This window comes from Aedes albopictus, chromosome 3 (assembly GCF_035046485.1).
Source record: "Aedes albopictus strain Foshan chromosome 3, AalbF5, whole genome shotgun sequence".
Classification (NCBI taxonomy): domain Eukaryota; kingdom Metazoa; phylum Arthropoda; class Insecta; order Diptera; family Culicidae; genus Aedes; species Aedes albopictus.
This window is the reverse complement of record NC_085138.1, coordinates 339,646,505-339,658,761: the sequence shown is the minus strand read 5'-3', so window position 1 is coordinate 339,658,761 and position 12,257 is coordinate 339,646,505. Positions and strand designations below refer to the sequence as shown.

The 12,257-nt window shown below is 38.9% G+C and overlaps 2 protein-coding genes across 2 annotated transcripts in view; one reads left to right on the top strand and one right to left on the bottom strand.

Moving 5' to 3' along the window:
- LOC134284301 (calcium/manganese antiporter SLC30A10-like) overlaps positions 1 to 12,257 on the bottom strand; it is a 365,099-nt gene that overhangs the window by 138,170 nt on the left and 214,672 nt on the right. The gene's annotated exons all lie outside the window — the stretch shown is intronic.
- On the top strand, positions 5,367 to 6,742 carry LOC134291633 (sphingolipid delta(4)-desaturase DES1-like). The gene has a single exon (XM_062859621.1). The coding sequence runs from the start codon at positions 5,471 to 5,473 to the stop codon at positions 6,434 to 6,436; it is 966 nt and encodes a 321-aa protein (XP_062715605.1). The 5' UTR covers positions 5,367 to 5,470; the 3' UTR covers positions 6,437 to 6,742.

The following is a 12,257-nucleotide window of genomic DNA, read 5'->3' as shown; positions in this document are numbered from 1 at the left end:
CGAATATTCTGAGTGCTCATTAATGGAGAGAATTGTAGTTATTGTATTGTATCAGTGGGTGTTCCTGTTTCTCAAACGATATGAAGTAATATTATATCTCTACAAATTCAGCAAAAAAAAGAGTCAATTTGAATCCATTGACAATTAATCTTTTAAACCGAAAATATATGTTTTTTTTTGGAAAATGTGGAGGAGGAGAAAGAGAAGACAGACAGTAGAAGACTTGCCTCAGCAACAACATAAGTGAATTGAAGGACACAAGTGAAATAAAGGATTGACATTTGTCCCGATAGGTATTATGAAATGCTGACTGGTGCAATAATTAGAAACTCATACAGTACCAAACATTTATTGTAAAAAAATACTGGTTTGAATCATTCTATTGTTGATCAGTCTCCATTTCTATTCGTTAATCAGAATCGTGTTCAGATCACTTAACTAGAGTACAGCTTTTAATATACAATTGCACCTGAAAAAAGTTTGAACTAATTGACAAATGAGCGATTCCAAGCAACAGCATCAAAATTAAGGAAATTTTTTAATTCATGATTTTCTATTGAACTGAAACTTTGCACAGTTTTTCAGTTCCATCTAAATCGCCATTTTTCGATATCAAATTTTTATTTTGAATCACGGCTAACTTTTTGAAAGGGTGTATGTGAAAATGGTTCAATAATATTCAAAAATCTGTACAGCCAAAATGGTTCGTTCGATTGCTATGAATTTTTCAGCAAAGTTAGATAACTAAATGGTGATTCCTATGAAAATATACACTGTGAAAAAAACATCTTTTTTAACATTAAAAATATCATTTTTGTCACAAAAACTCAAATATCTCAAAACCCTATCTTTTTACCAACGCATTTTTTTTAGGGAAGACGGTCCATTGTATTAGCAATCTACCATAAAAATTTGGTGATGGTAAACTAATAAACAAAAAAGTTATAACATTTCAAACATTTCACAATTTTCACATTTGGTAAATATTTTTTTCTGTGTAAATTATTTCGGTCAGAAATCGCAGTTTGATGCTGATTTTATTGTTCATCAAAGTTAGATAACTAAATGGTGATTCCTAAGAAAATATACACTGTGAAAAAAAATCTTTTTTAACATTAAAAAATATCATTTTTGTCACAAAAACTCAAATATTTCAAAACCCTATCTTTTTACCAACGCAATTTTTTTAGGGAAAACGGTCCATTGTATTAGCAATCTACCATAAAAATTTGGTGATGATAAACTAATAAACAAAAAAGTTATGACAATTCAAACATTTCACAATTTTCACATTTAGTAATAATTTTTTTTAGTGTAAATTAGGCTAATACAAATTTCGATTTTCTCTTATGTCACCGCCCCCTCGGAAAATTTTGGTCGGAATTCAACATTTTGAGGGGGGCACAAATAAAATGTTCAAGAAAATCAACAAATTTAAGGTGTAATTCGAGTTCCACAGAAACCTTCTTAATAAATCCGATGAGTTTATCTATGTTGCCTAATTGTTTGGATATTTTTCCATCGAATACAATTATTATTTATCATCCTCCCCCTTAACGAGTCAACGAGCGCTGTGACAAAAGAAGAAAATGAGATTTGTTCCTGCCTTTATTTCGGCCGGAAATCGCAGTTTGATGCTGATTTTATTGTTAATGGCCTTGCGTGAGTAAAACAAGCTGTTTTTATTATGTATTATGTATATTATATGTACAGTAATGTTCCGATTTTATCACGCCCTCCGCGCATTAGTCGTTCATTCATTATTTGCTGTTACATTTGAGGACAAGTGTTTTCCCTCTTCTTCAAAATGAATGTTGAAAGCGTGTTTTGCAACGTTAAAAATATTGAAATGGGTATAGATGTTGAAGTATATATCAAAGCATTTTTGAAAAGGGGCGTGATTAATTGTTTAAACTGATGTCGCTGATGGTACGGTGACATGACTCTCTGCACTTAGCACTTCTGGCAATTTCTCAGTTGTTGTCGTTTTCGAACTTCCTACGCCCTGCTTTACCGATGATATACAGATGGCTCGTTTGTCAAAGTCTAGACGGCAGGACGTGCAAATGCGTAAATTTGGATTCAATTTAGGCATAACCAGTCTCTTTCAGATTATCTATGGTGCTTTCGGTGAGATTTCGTAACTCCTTTGATCATTTTTTTTCATCAAACGGTCTACAAGAGAGAGTTGAGTTGAAGACCTTTGAGAAAGCGACTGTTCATGTTGTTCGTTAGATTATAATAAACAAAATCACTTATTAGTTTTAACTGACTAGTTTGGTGTTGTTTGCTTGGCTGAAGAAAAAATTTACTATTTAATATCCATAGCGGTAGTATTTTTTTTTTTTTTGCTTTTTCGTGAGCATTGTCATGGTATGTATACAGACAAACAAACGTAACACTGACGAAATTTTCATTGACCACGCCTTTAACGATCATTTTGAATCTTGGTTGTGGCTTTCATAACCAGAAGAGTGCCCATCATTTTTCTTTGCGTTTGACGTTTCACACTAGCGCCTTCTGATGACGATATTGCACATCGCAGTATTTCGTGAAACATTTCCACCAGGTGGGGGTAGTGTGAACTGGGCGATGGATTTTCACGTGGTAGGTAACTCTCATGCATTTGTTGTTGTTGAAGTTACTCGCATTCTTCCGATCATAAAGTCTGTTCTCTAAGAGGTATTTTTTTGAAGATAAACTAGACGTATACGCGTATATAAAACTTTTATTATACAGCTTTTGTCTTAAAAATAAGTTTAATTCCATTTTTCTTATAATCAACAGCTTTTCAACACTATCAAGGGATTTTTTCACCAGTCACGTACAATAAAAAGTATGACACTCTCAATATTTTTGATCAAAACACTGGATCGCGTCTAAGTTTCAAATAGATACTATAGAAATTATGAATAATCAAACAAAAGTATCATGAAACCAACTTGTTTAATTCAGGCGGTAGCCTTTACAATAAAATCAGCATCAAAAAATAATTCTCAAAATAATTTACACAGAAAAAAAATTTTTTTTTGTTACTAAATGTAAAAATTGTGAAATGTTTGAAATGTCATAACTTTTTTGTTTATCAGTTTACCATCACCAAAATTTTATGGTAGATAGCTGATATAAAGGGCCATTTCCCCTAAAAAATTAACGTTGGTAAAAAGATAGGGTTTTGAGATATTTGAGTTTTTGTGACAAAAATCATATTTTTTTTAAGTAAAAAAATAATTTTTTTACAGTGTATATTTTTTAAGGAATCATCATTTAGTTATCTAACTTTGCTGAAAAATTCATAACAATCGAAAAATCCGTTTTTGCTGTACAGCTTTTAGAATATTTTTGAGCTGTTTTATCATACACCCTTCTGAAAAGTTAGTCGTGAGTGAATATGAAGGTTTGATATCGAAAAATGACGATTTAGATGAAATTGAAAAACTGTGCAAAGTTTCAGATATTTTTGAAATGGTCGCTCAGGATCGACTGACATGACTCCGTGGAATTCCTCAAATGCGGAATAAAGAAAGGCGGATGTGGTGACGAGTGTCTTATCCACACACCTTTATACATTGCAATCGTGTGCATACATGCAACTGTGCGGCGGCGACGGTCGGTACATGCTTTGCTGCGCAGCAGCCGAATAGTCAGTTCGTTATACACTCTTGTGCTTATCAGACGCGGCTACCACACATACAAAAAAACGTTACGAAGGGGGGAGGGGGGGGGGGGTCGAAAAATGCCGATTTCAGCGTTACGTAATAAATGGATGCTGCCTTGAGGGTCTGGTCTGGGAGCCGACGTACGCAGTATTAGACGTACTCGTACGGGCGAGATGATCCTGGAGTTGAAGCGCGAGAAGGATCACAGCCAGGCCCGGATTAAGGATTGTGGGGGCCCGGGCAATTGTGAAGGCCCCTCGGAGGTACAAATGCGATAAGCAATACAGTTTCTCTTTGTTTTTGAGTAGTACTTGAACCAAAAATGGTTTTTGTGGGGGGCCCTAAAATGTGGGCTACGTAGGTCATACCGAGGACATGTGGTCGAATTCGACTTTTACAGCAATTAAGTGACCGCGGAGAGAACATCCCCGTAGCGTTGCTGTCGTCGCAGGTGGAGGCTCCATGTCGGCACGTCCTTAGTGCCTTACTTACGGGAAGGTCAAATCGCTGTGTACGTGGCATCAATTATTTATACTTGCTGTGGTGTTTGAAACAAGTGTGGTGTCGAGTCGACCCTGTCTACCTTTTGAAGTAGGAAATGGGTAGTGGACCACTCGGGAAACTGGCTAAGCCTTGGCGCATGCTACCTTGGTGCAGTCCCCAAGGCGAGTCATCGATGTTTGTTGTTACAGGCTACGCACCTAACTTCTGTGATATGCATTAGCTCCTCTCTGAAGCAATGCCTTCTTGGTGGTTCCGGAGAGAGCCGGAGGGTTTGGTGACCATGGGAATGTTGTTTAGTAGGTGGAGGAAAGAGTAGTCCTGGCTTTTACTTTTGTTATAGAAGACGGTACTTAACCATACACTACCTGGACCTCCTGGACTTCCTTTAGGTGTCTGTTTAGCAAATTATCACCCATGGTTAAGAAGGAAAAATAAGCCGGCAGCTAAACAGTCAAATCTTGGTAATGACCACCCCGGCCAACCTCTTCCTCAATCTCATGAGTGTCAGGGACTGGAAGTCTTTTATCCTTCGCACGTACTTCTAGATCTGTTACCGCTCCACCTTCGGTGCTTGCAACGCCGTCTATGGTTAGATGTCCCCATTGGGTGGTGCTCATAGTAATTATGTCGCCCCTCCCGCTCGCTCGTCAGAAGATTCCTGTAATTGTCTCAGCACACGTTGGCTTGAAACCCAAAGCCTCTGCACGAGCGGTTCAGCTTTTCGTAGATCTTCCGTGTGCCGTTAGCGTGGTATATCTCTTTCATTGCTTTGCGATCTCGTTCTTCCTGCTGGCATTTCCTCCTCCGGAAGACTGAGTTGTAGGTACCTCTTCCGCGCCTATTTTTAACGCGCCTCATTCGCCCTCGTACGGTGTTGCAACATTCTCGCCCATGTTGCATTCTTCCCGTTCACATTTTCCGTCGTACCAGTAGTCGTTTCTGTGATTCGGAGCCGCTGAACCTAGTGCTGTTGCCGAGATACTATTACAAAAATCGCATTCCCCTTTATTTTGGCAATGATTTTTCGGAGTGCGCCGAACCTCACCAACACTTTATGGTCTATCATTGGCAAATGCACAAAAATCACCATTACGTTAAATCGGCGCGTAGGTCGTTATCGAACAACCAAAAAATAGATAAGCTGCCATAACCGTTATCAGTTCTTATGTACCGCAGTCACATTTGAAGCAACGCAGAGGTCGTCTAATCCTATCCAGTCATTTTCGAACGCAAGGTGCAAAAGCATCGTTTCTTTCCCCTGAACCAGACTCGGTTCTCGGCAAATCGGTTTCGGTTTAGAATTAGCTATGGGTCAACACGTTTCCAGAACGGATTTCGAGTGGGTCTACACGGACCAACCGCACACGAGCCGTCGCGATGCCATGCTGCGGAAGTATCCCCAGATCAAGAAGCTCTTCGGACCGGACCCCAAGTTCAAGTACATCGTGTCAGCTATGGTGCTCACGCAGATCTTGATGCTGTACGTGATGCAGGATCAATCGTGGAAGATGATCGTATTGGTGGCGTACTGCTTCGGAGGAGTCATCAACCACTCGCTGATGCTGGCGAACCATGAGATATCGCACAACATGGCCTTTGGATATGGAAGGCCCCTGGCGAACCGACTGTTCGGTATGTGGTGTAACCTGCCGATTGGAGTGCCGATGTCGGTTTCATTCAAAAAGTATCACACCTTGCACCATCGATATCTGGCCGACGAAAGGCTTGATCCGGACGTGCCGAGCATCCTGGAGGCCAAGCTGTTCTGCAACACTTTCGGAAAGTTCGTTTGGGTCATTCTGCAGCCACTGTTTTACGCCATAAGGCCACTCTTTGTGAACCCTCTACCAGTTGAAAAGCTCGAAATGCTCAATACGGCAATACAACTGACATTTGATGGTCTTGTGGTGCTAATCTTCGGATGGAAAATGTTGGCTTATCTTCTTATCGGTTCGTTCCTGGCCATGGGCATCCACCCGGTTGCAGGCCACTTCATTGCCGAGCACTACATGTACGCCAAAGGGTTCGAAACGTACTCCTACTACGGAGCCCTGAACTGGATCACGTTCAACGTGGGGTACCACAACGAGCACCATGACTTCCCAGCCATCCCGGGCAGCAGGTTGCCAGAGTTGAAGAAAATTGCACCGGAGTTCTACGAAACCATGCCGCAGCACACGTCCTGGGTGCGGGTTATGTACGACTTCGTCACGGATCCGGCCATTGGGCCTTACGCACGCATCAAGCGGAGGGCGTTGGAGCGAGCGGGATAATTCCCATCGGGTGTCGAGTGAGTCATTTCGGTATTTTAATTTGTTGGTCGCGATGATTGGGGAAGATTTATAATTGATAAGGTCGCGTCATCGCCGGGGAGCGATACGGCAAGAATGGTTATGATTGATAGGAGATAACAGGCTTCCTGGATGCACAATGTATATTTATATTATGTGGAAGCTATCACTTGCTTCGGAAAAGGCTGGCCCGCTAGATTTGGGGCTACGTGACCGTTGACATTTTTTTAAGGCTGTAAGAGAAAATAAATCTATACTTGTATGTAGATCTGAAGAATAATATTTCGGAATATTCTAGGATGACACAACCTTCGAAGCATATTCTTTTTCCGTTGAATATGAATTTGATACCCATACTTTTTTTCATACTCATCCAAACATAGGTATTAGACTGGATCAACATGGTCGGCTTTTTAGAATAATGCTTTCTTTCTCGGGTTCGTCTAGCGTACAAAACATCCGCATAAGTTTGGGTGCTATTAATTGCTATTTGTATTTTCCTCATGAGGTACTCAAATTTACAAAATACATGTTAAATGAATAAAAGAAATTCGAGTATCGAGTTAAATGCTATTCCGTTTACTTCCTATTATGTATTTGCATCCTATGAGAGATACGTATTGCGACCTCAACTATAAAGTCTTCTACTGATCAATCGAAACAACCTCATGTTAAAGCACTTTTCATTCTGTGATAAACTGTTAGCTACTTATTCCACTAGAACTCTTAAACACCAATAGGTTGTGGGCACCAGCAGACTTCTGAGAAGAACCTCTTCAATGTGTATTCAAGATGAGCAGAGTCAAGTCGTCGCTGTAGAAGCATGGAGATTTTGGAAGCTCTGGAGCTGTTATTGATACAAGAAGGACAGCAAATACTGGTCACCGGCTGTTGTGGATGCCATCTGGACAGTAAACGATGCCAAAGCACGGGCGCTTATCGGGCTGTCGATTGAAAATTATGCCAACTTAGTCACGTCATCCGGGCCGGATCAGCGAAGGACATGTGGGGCGCCTTGGAGACATACCGCGAGACGTCATCGTTATCAAGTAAGGTCCACGTGTTGTGGAAGCAGTGCTCGCAGCGACAACTGGAAGGAAGTATGTCGTGTATCACCTGAACGAGGTAACGGCACTTACGACTCGGCTGACAGTGATATGGGAGAAGAACTGAAGGAACACGTGGTAGTGGCGATGGCCGCTTAGTTATGACCCTTGAGTTCCAACTAGAGGAGGATCTTACGATCCTACTCTCAAATTCGTCAAAGGTAGAGCAGACTGGGTAGACTTGATCCCTTTTTCTTATTTTGCTCAAGCTTGTATGGGAAAACCACTTGTCAAAAAGTTCGATGGACCCCCTTCCCATTTCGTTCTATGTGACGCCACGATGAACTGGTAAAATTTACAGCTCAATCTTTTAACTCGTTTGAAGTTTGTATAGGAGTTTATATGGGAAAACATCGTTTTTACATGTTTCTCTTTAGGGGTTCTATTTTTTCTTAAACTACGTAATCGATCCTATATACAGTAGACGTTCGCTCGGTGCAAACGGTTTAACTGCATTGCAATGCTTTTAAAGTGCAAGTCCGCTAAGTGCAACAATTTTGCAGTTATCGCACCGCTATCCGTCAAAATGAAATGTCAACAGCGACGCGATGTTTTTCGCATGCACTTTTGCTGCAATGCGATGTTTTCCGTATGCACATTGACTGCATTCTGTAGCAACTGACAGTTCTTTGACGTCTGTCAGTTGTTGTAGTTATCGAATTTCATTCGGTAAGTGAAACGTAAACATGTTGCACTTATCGAACGTCTACTGTAGAAATATTGCCTACACTGAAAAATATTGAAACCTAGCGAATTACCCGAATAAAAAATACAGTAGAAATATATTATAATAACCATATAATGTTATATTATCTTGTCATTTTCCTCCTGTTACTGGCATCTTAGACTTACTAGCATTATAAGAATGCGCTTTAGGGATTCTCCAGAGCGTTTTGGAGAACCCTTCATATATTGGATCGCCCACGTCTAAGTCTGAGTAGTCTCTGATTGCATTAACAGTTGAAGCTTAGGCTCCCATGCCCATCCAGTCAGATAACCGGGTTTGGCAAACCAAGCATTATTTGAGGCAACACTTTGAGAGGCATGATGGAAATATGCCGGGCGCGCTAAATATTATTAGACCACTAATGTAGTTGCATGAAGTGGGTGACGAGGTACATACAGGGGATAGACAAAATGATCGGGACAGGCAAAAATTTCACTTCTCAAAAAATGTTCAACTAGCTGTAACTTTTCGAAAAGTGCATATTCTCAAATTTTTACTGTAAGTTCTTCAACTAGCTGTGTATCAGTGGACAAATTTGGGAAAGATCGGGTCATTTTCCACGAAGTTATAAAGATTCTTGAAAAAAGTAAAATTATCCGATAGCCAACTTTGAGCTATTATATCTCCGTATTTAATGAACCGATTGCAATGAAATTTTGACCATTTATGACTTATATAATAAACTCTGGAAAACATTTGACTTTACTTGAAATTTTCAACAAGAGAAAAAGTTATAGCGATTTTATTTTTTTCACGATTTTTTAGCAATTTTGTCTATGTTCAATATGTATTCCATTATTGTTTCATTTTGTTGGCGGCTTTGTTGTTACTTCCCTTTTAACTACATTCATATATATGTCAATTAGAGGGAAGTTAAACGAACTATAATTTGCATCTTGAATTTTGAAACGATGTTAAAGTTTTGGATAATTTGGTGTTTTATTAGAAAAATAATCTAATCGTTGTAATTTTCTTTCGTGTTAAGAATTTTAAGTTAAGTCAACGGTTTTTCATAGCTCATTATACAAGTCATAAATTGTCAAAATTTCATTGCATTCGGTTCATTGAATCCGGAGATATAACAGCACAAAGTTGACTATCGGATAATTTCACCTTTTCCAAGAATCTTTATAACTTTGTGGAGAATGGTCCGATTTTTCCTAAATTTGGACCACTGATACACAACTAGTTGATGAACTTACAGTAAAAATTTGAGAATATTTGACGCACTTTTCGAAAAATTACAGCGAGTTGAACATTTTTTTAAAAGTGAAAATTTTGCCTGTCCCGATCATTTTGTCTATCCCCTGTAAGTATCATTACAGCATGCTTAACCGTTATTGCAATATTGAGGCTCCAGTTTGACTAAAGTTTGAAATAGACGGGGAAATACATAACAACTCATGAGAAAACTGTCCAGTTCGATTCAAGTATAAGTTAGGTTAAAAAGCGAATCCACAGACGAACCTATACAGTCAGGTCTTTTTTTACGCGGTTTTCATTTACGCGGCCGCGTAAATGAAAACTCCATATAAAAAAAAATTCATCGTCTTATTTTTGCATGATTCGTCGAGAAATGGTGAGACTTTTTTTACGCGGTTTTTCGAATTTTGAACTGAGTATCCCCCGCGTAAAAAAAACCTGACTGTATTAGAAGTTGGTTTACTACTTATTTAAACATTTTATTGACTTTAAATTGATGTTTCAACTTATTTACTTTTTTCTTTCCTTTCCTTTGCATCAAAAAAGTTACAAACATCAACAAAACAATCACTGAAAATATTCTACACGTTCGAGCCACATGTTTCAAACATGAATTTTCACCACTTGGGAAACATCTGAATTTAACGGTCAAACCAGTCATACTTTTCGAAATCATGTGTGAAACACGTTAGTTTGGCATTATTTGAATAAAGTGCATTAGATTGAATAAAGGAGAGACACTGCGCTGGTAGTGATATCAGTAAGTGCCTGGGTTTGGAACAAGAAGCCTGTGTTTTCATTTCTAACAGGTTGGGTCCAGGAGCGTGTTCCACAGCACGTATCGACCGGGAGAAGGATCCGCCGCATAAGTCACAGGATTGTTGTGAGTTGGATGGAAGATGTCTTGCGTTCTTTTTATTTATTATTAAGGAACAGGCATCGATGGAGCTAGCCTCACTATGGCCTGCGTGGACTGCGTGGACTACACGCTATTTTTATTTCGCTGGAAACCAGCAATATTTTGCTGGTTTTTGACAAGCTGTAAAACCAGTAATTCAACCAGCAAAATAATTCTTGCTGAGTTTTCAGCAGTGCGTTTTGACAGCTTGTTTTGCTGATCGTTCAGCAATTTTGTCCGAGGTGGAGTCCAGCCGGATTTTTTTCCTTTTTTCTTTTCAATTGAAACAAACATTGATAAAAAATATTCTTTATAACTAGATTTCCGTGTTTTTTTACCACAAGGGAACGTCCATAAATTACGTCACATACAAAAATTTCAGAGGTTCCGTACAAAAAGTGTGACATAGGGGGGAGGGGGGGTTGAAAATGGACGATTTTTGCGTGACGTAATTTATGGACGATCCCCAAACAGAAAGAAGGCTCATCGAAGAAGTGGCGCATTGAATCTCAATGGTAAATACGATGAAATTTTTAACTTTTTTGGGGGTATTCTCAGGTCCTTCTGCTTGCGAAGTGTTTCGGACAAAGGCGCGCAAAAAGTGACCATGAATATGTTAAGTGTTTGACAGCACTTTTGCTGGTGTTTTAGCAGTGTCTTATTTTGCTGGCTCTTCAGTTATCATTGCTGCATTTATTAGCGCCAGTCACACGATGCATATATTGATCAATAGTTGGCCGTTTTATGGAAACATTGAATGTATGATATTGTTCAAAAATAGATTGATATCAATCATATTCAACTTTTCTACTATCTTCCGTTTGATCAACCACGCAGCAATATTTCCCCTCCATAGCGCATTTTACTTCAAGTTTCTCTACAATATTTCCCCACCTCCAAAAATTTTACATCAATCCTCTCGAAGATTGCTCAAACCATGGGTCAAATTATTCCATGGATCAATTGATTGGTTCAATATTTTCCCTCCAGATCAACCTATCATCCTTTCAATGCAGCAGCGCGTGATCGAGAGCATCATCAGAACATTCTGCCGTGCTGCCATACATATATATTTTTTTTAAGTTAAATAAACAGCTATTGAAAAGTATAATACATACAAAAAAGAAAACTGAATTCAGATGTAATAAATCATCGAACAATAGAAACAATGTATGCAGAAGTATTTTCCCCAAGATTTTTTATTTAAATGTAATGAATCCAACGATTACAATGCATTAGTGGTAATAAACAGTTCACAACTTTTTTTGTGTAATCTTATAAGTCGGTTGGTGTCCCACCGAACTTTGCTAAAAAAAATTACTGGTGCTCTGCCGGTCTCTAACACCAGTTAATTAATAATTCGTGGAGCGGACCTGGTGTGATGGTTAAATCACGTGACTATCACGCCGATGACCTGGGATCGAATCCCACTCCCGACAAATTTACAAAGTGTGAGTTCTTCCTTCGTAAGGGAAATAAAGCGTGGGTCCCGAGATGAACTAGCCTAATGCTAAAAATCTCGTTAATACTGATAAAAATTAATTCATAGTTTGCACATTATGGTGGCTTACTTGCGTTGCCTATAAATTAGAAATACCCCCTTCTGACAAATAACACCCTTCAGTAGTAATTTTGTGTAATGTCGAAATATAAAGGTAATTCAGCAAGACGGCGCTGAAGGTATTTCAAGTCCCATCCCATGGGCTGTCCAAAAATATTTCGTAATAAAAAATATGTATAATATGTTTGAATATGTAAAAATGGTAAAGCTTAGAAGAAGAAATAATGTTTTCCATTCACATTTAGGCGGATACAAATTTAATTTTGACTTTTTGTCTCCCCCCCTTCAAAAAATTTTGGCAAGATTTG

Coding starts and splice junctions, on each gene's coding strand:
- LOC134291633 (XM_062859621.1), top strand. CDS start 5,471: ATGGGTCAACACGTTTCCAGAACGGATTTCGAGTGGGTCTACACGGAC.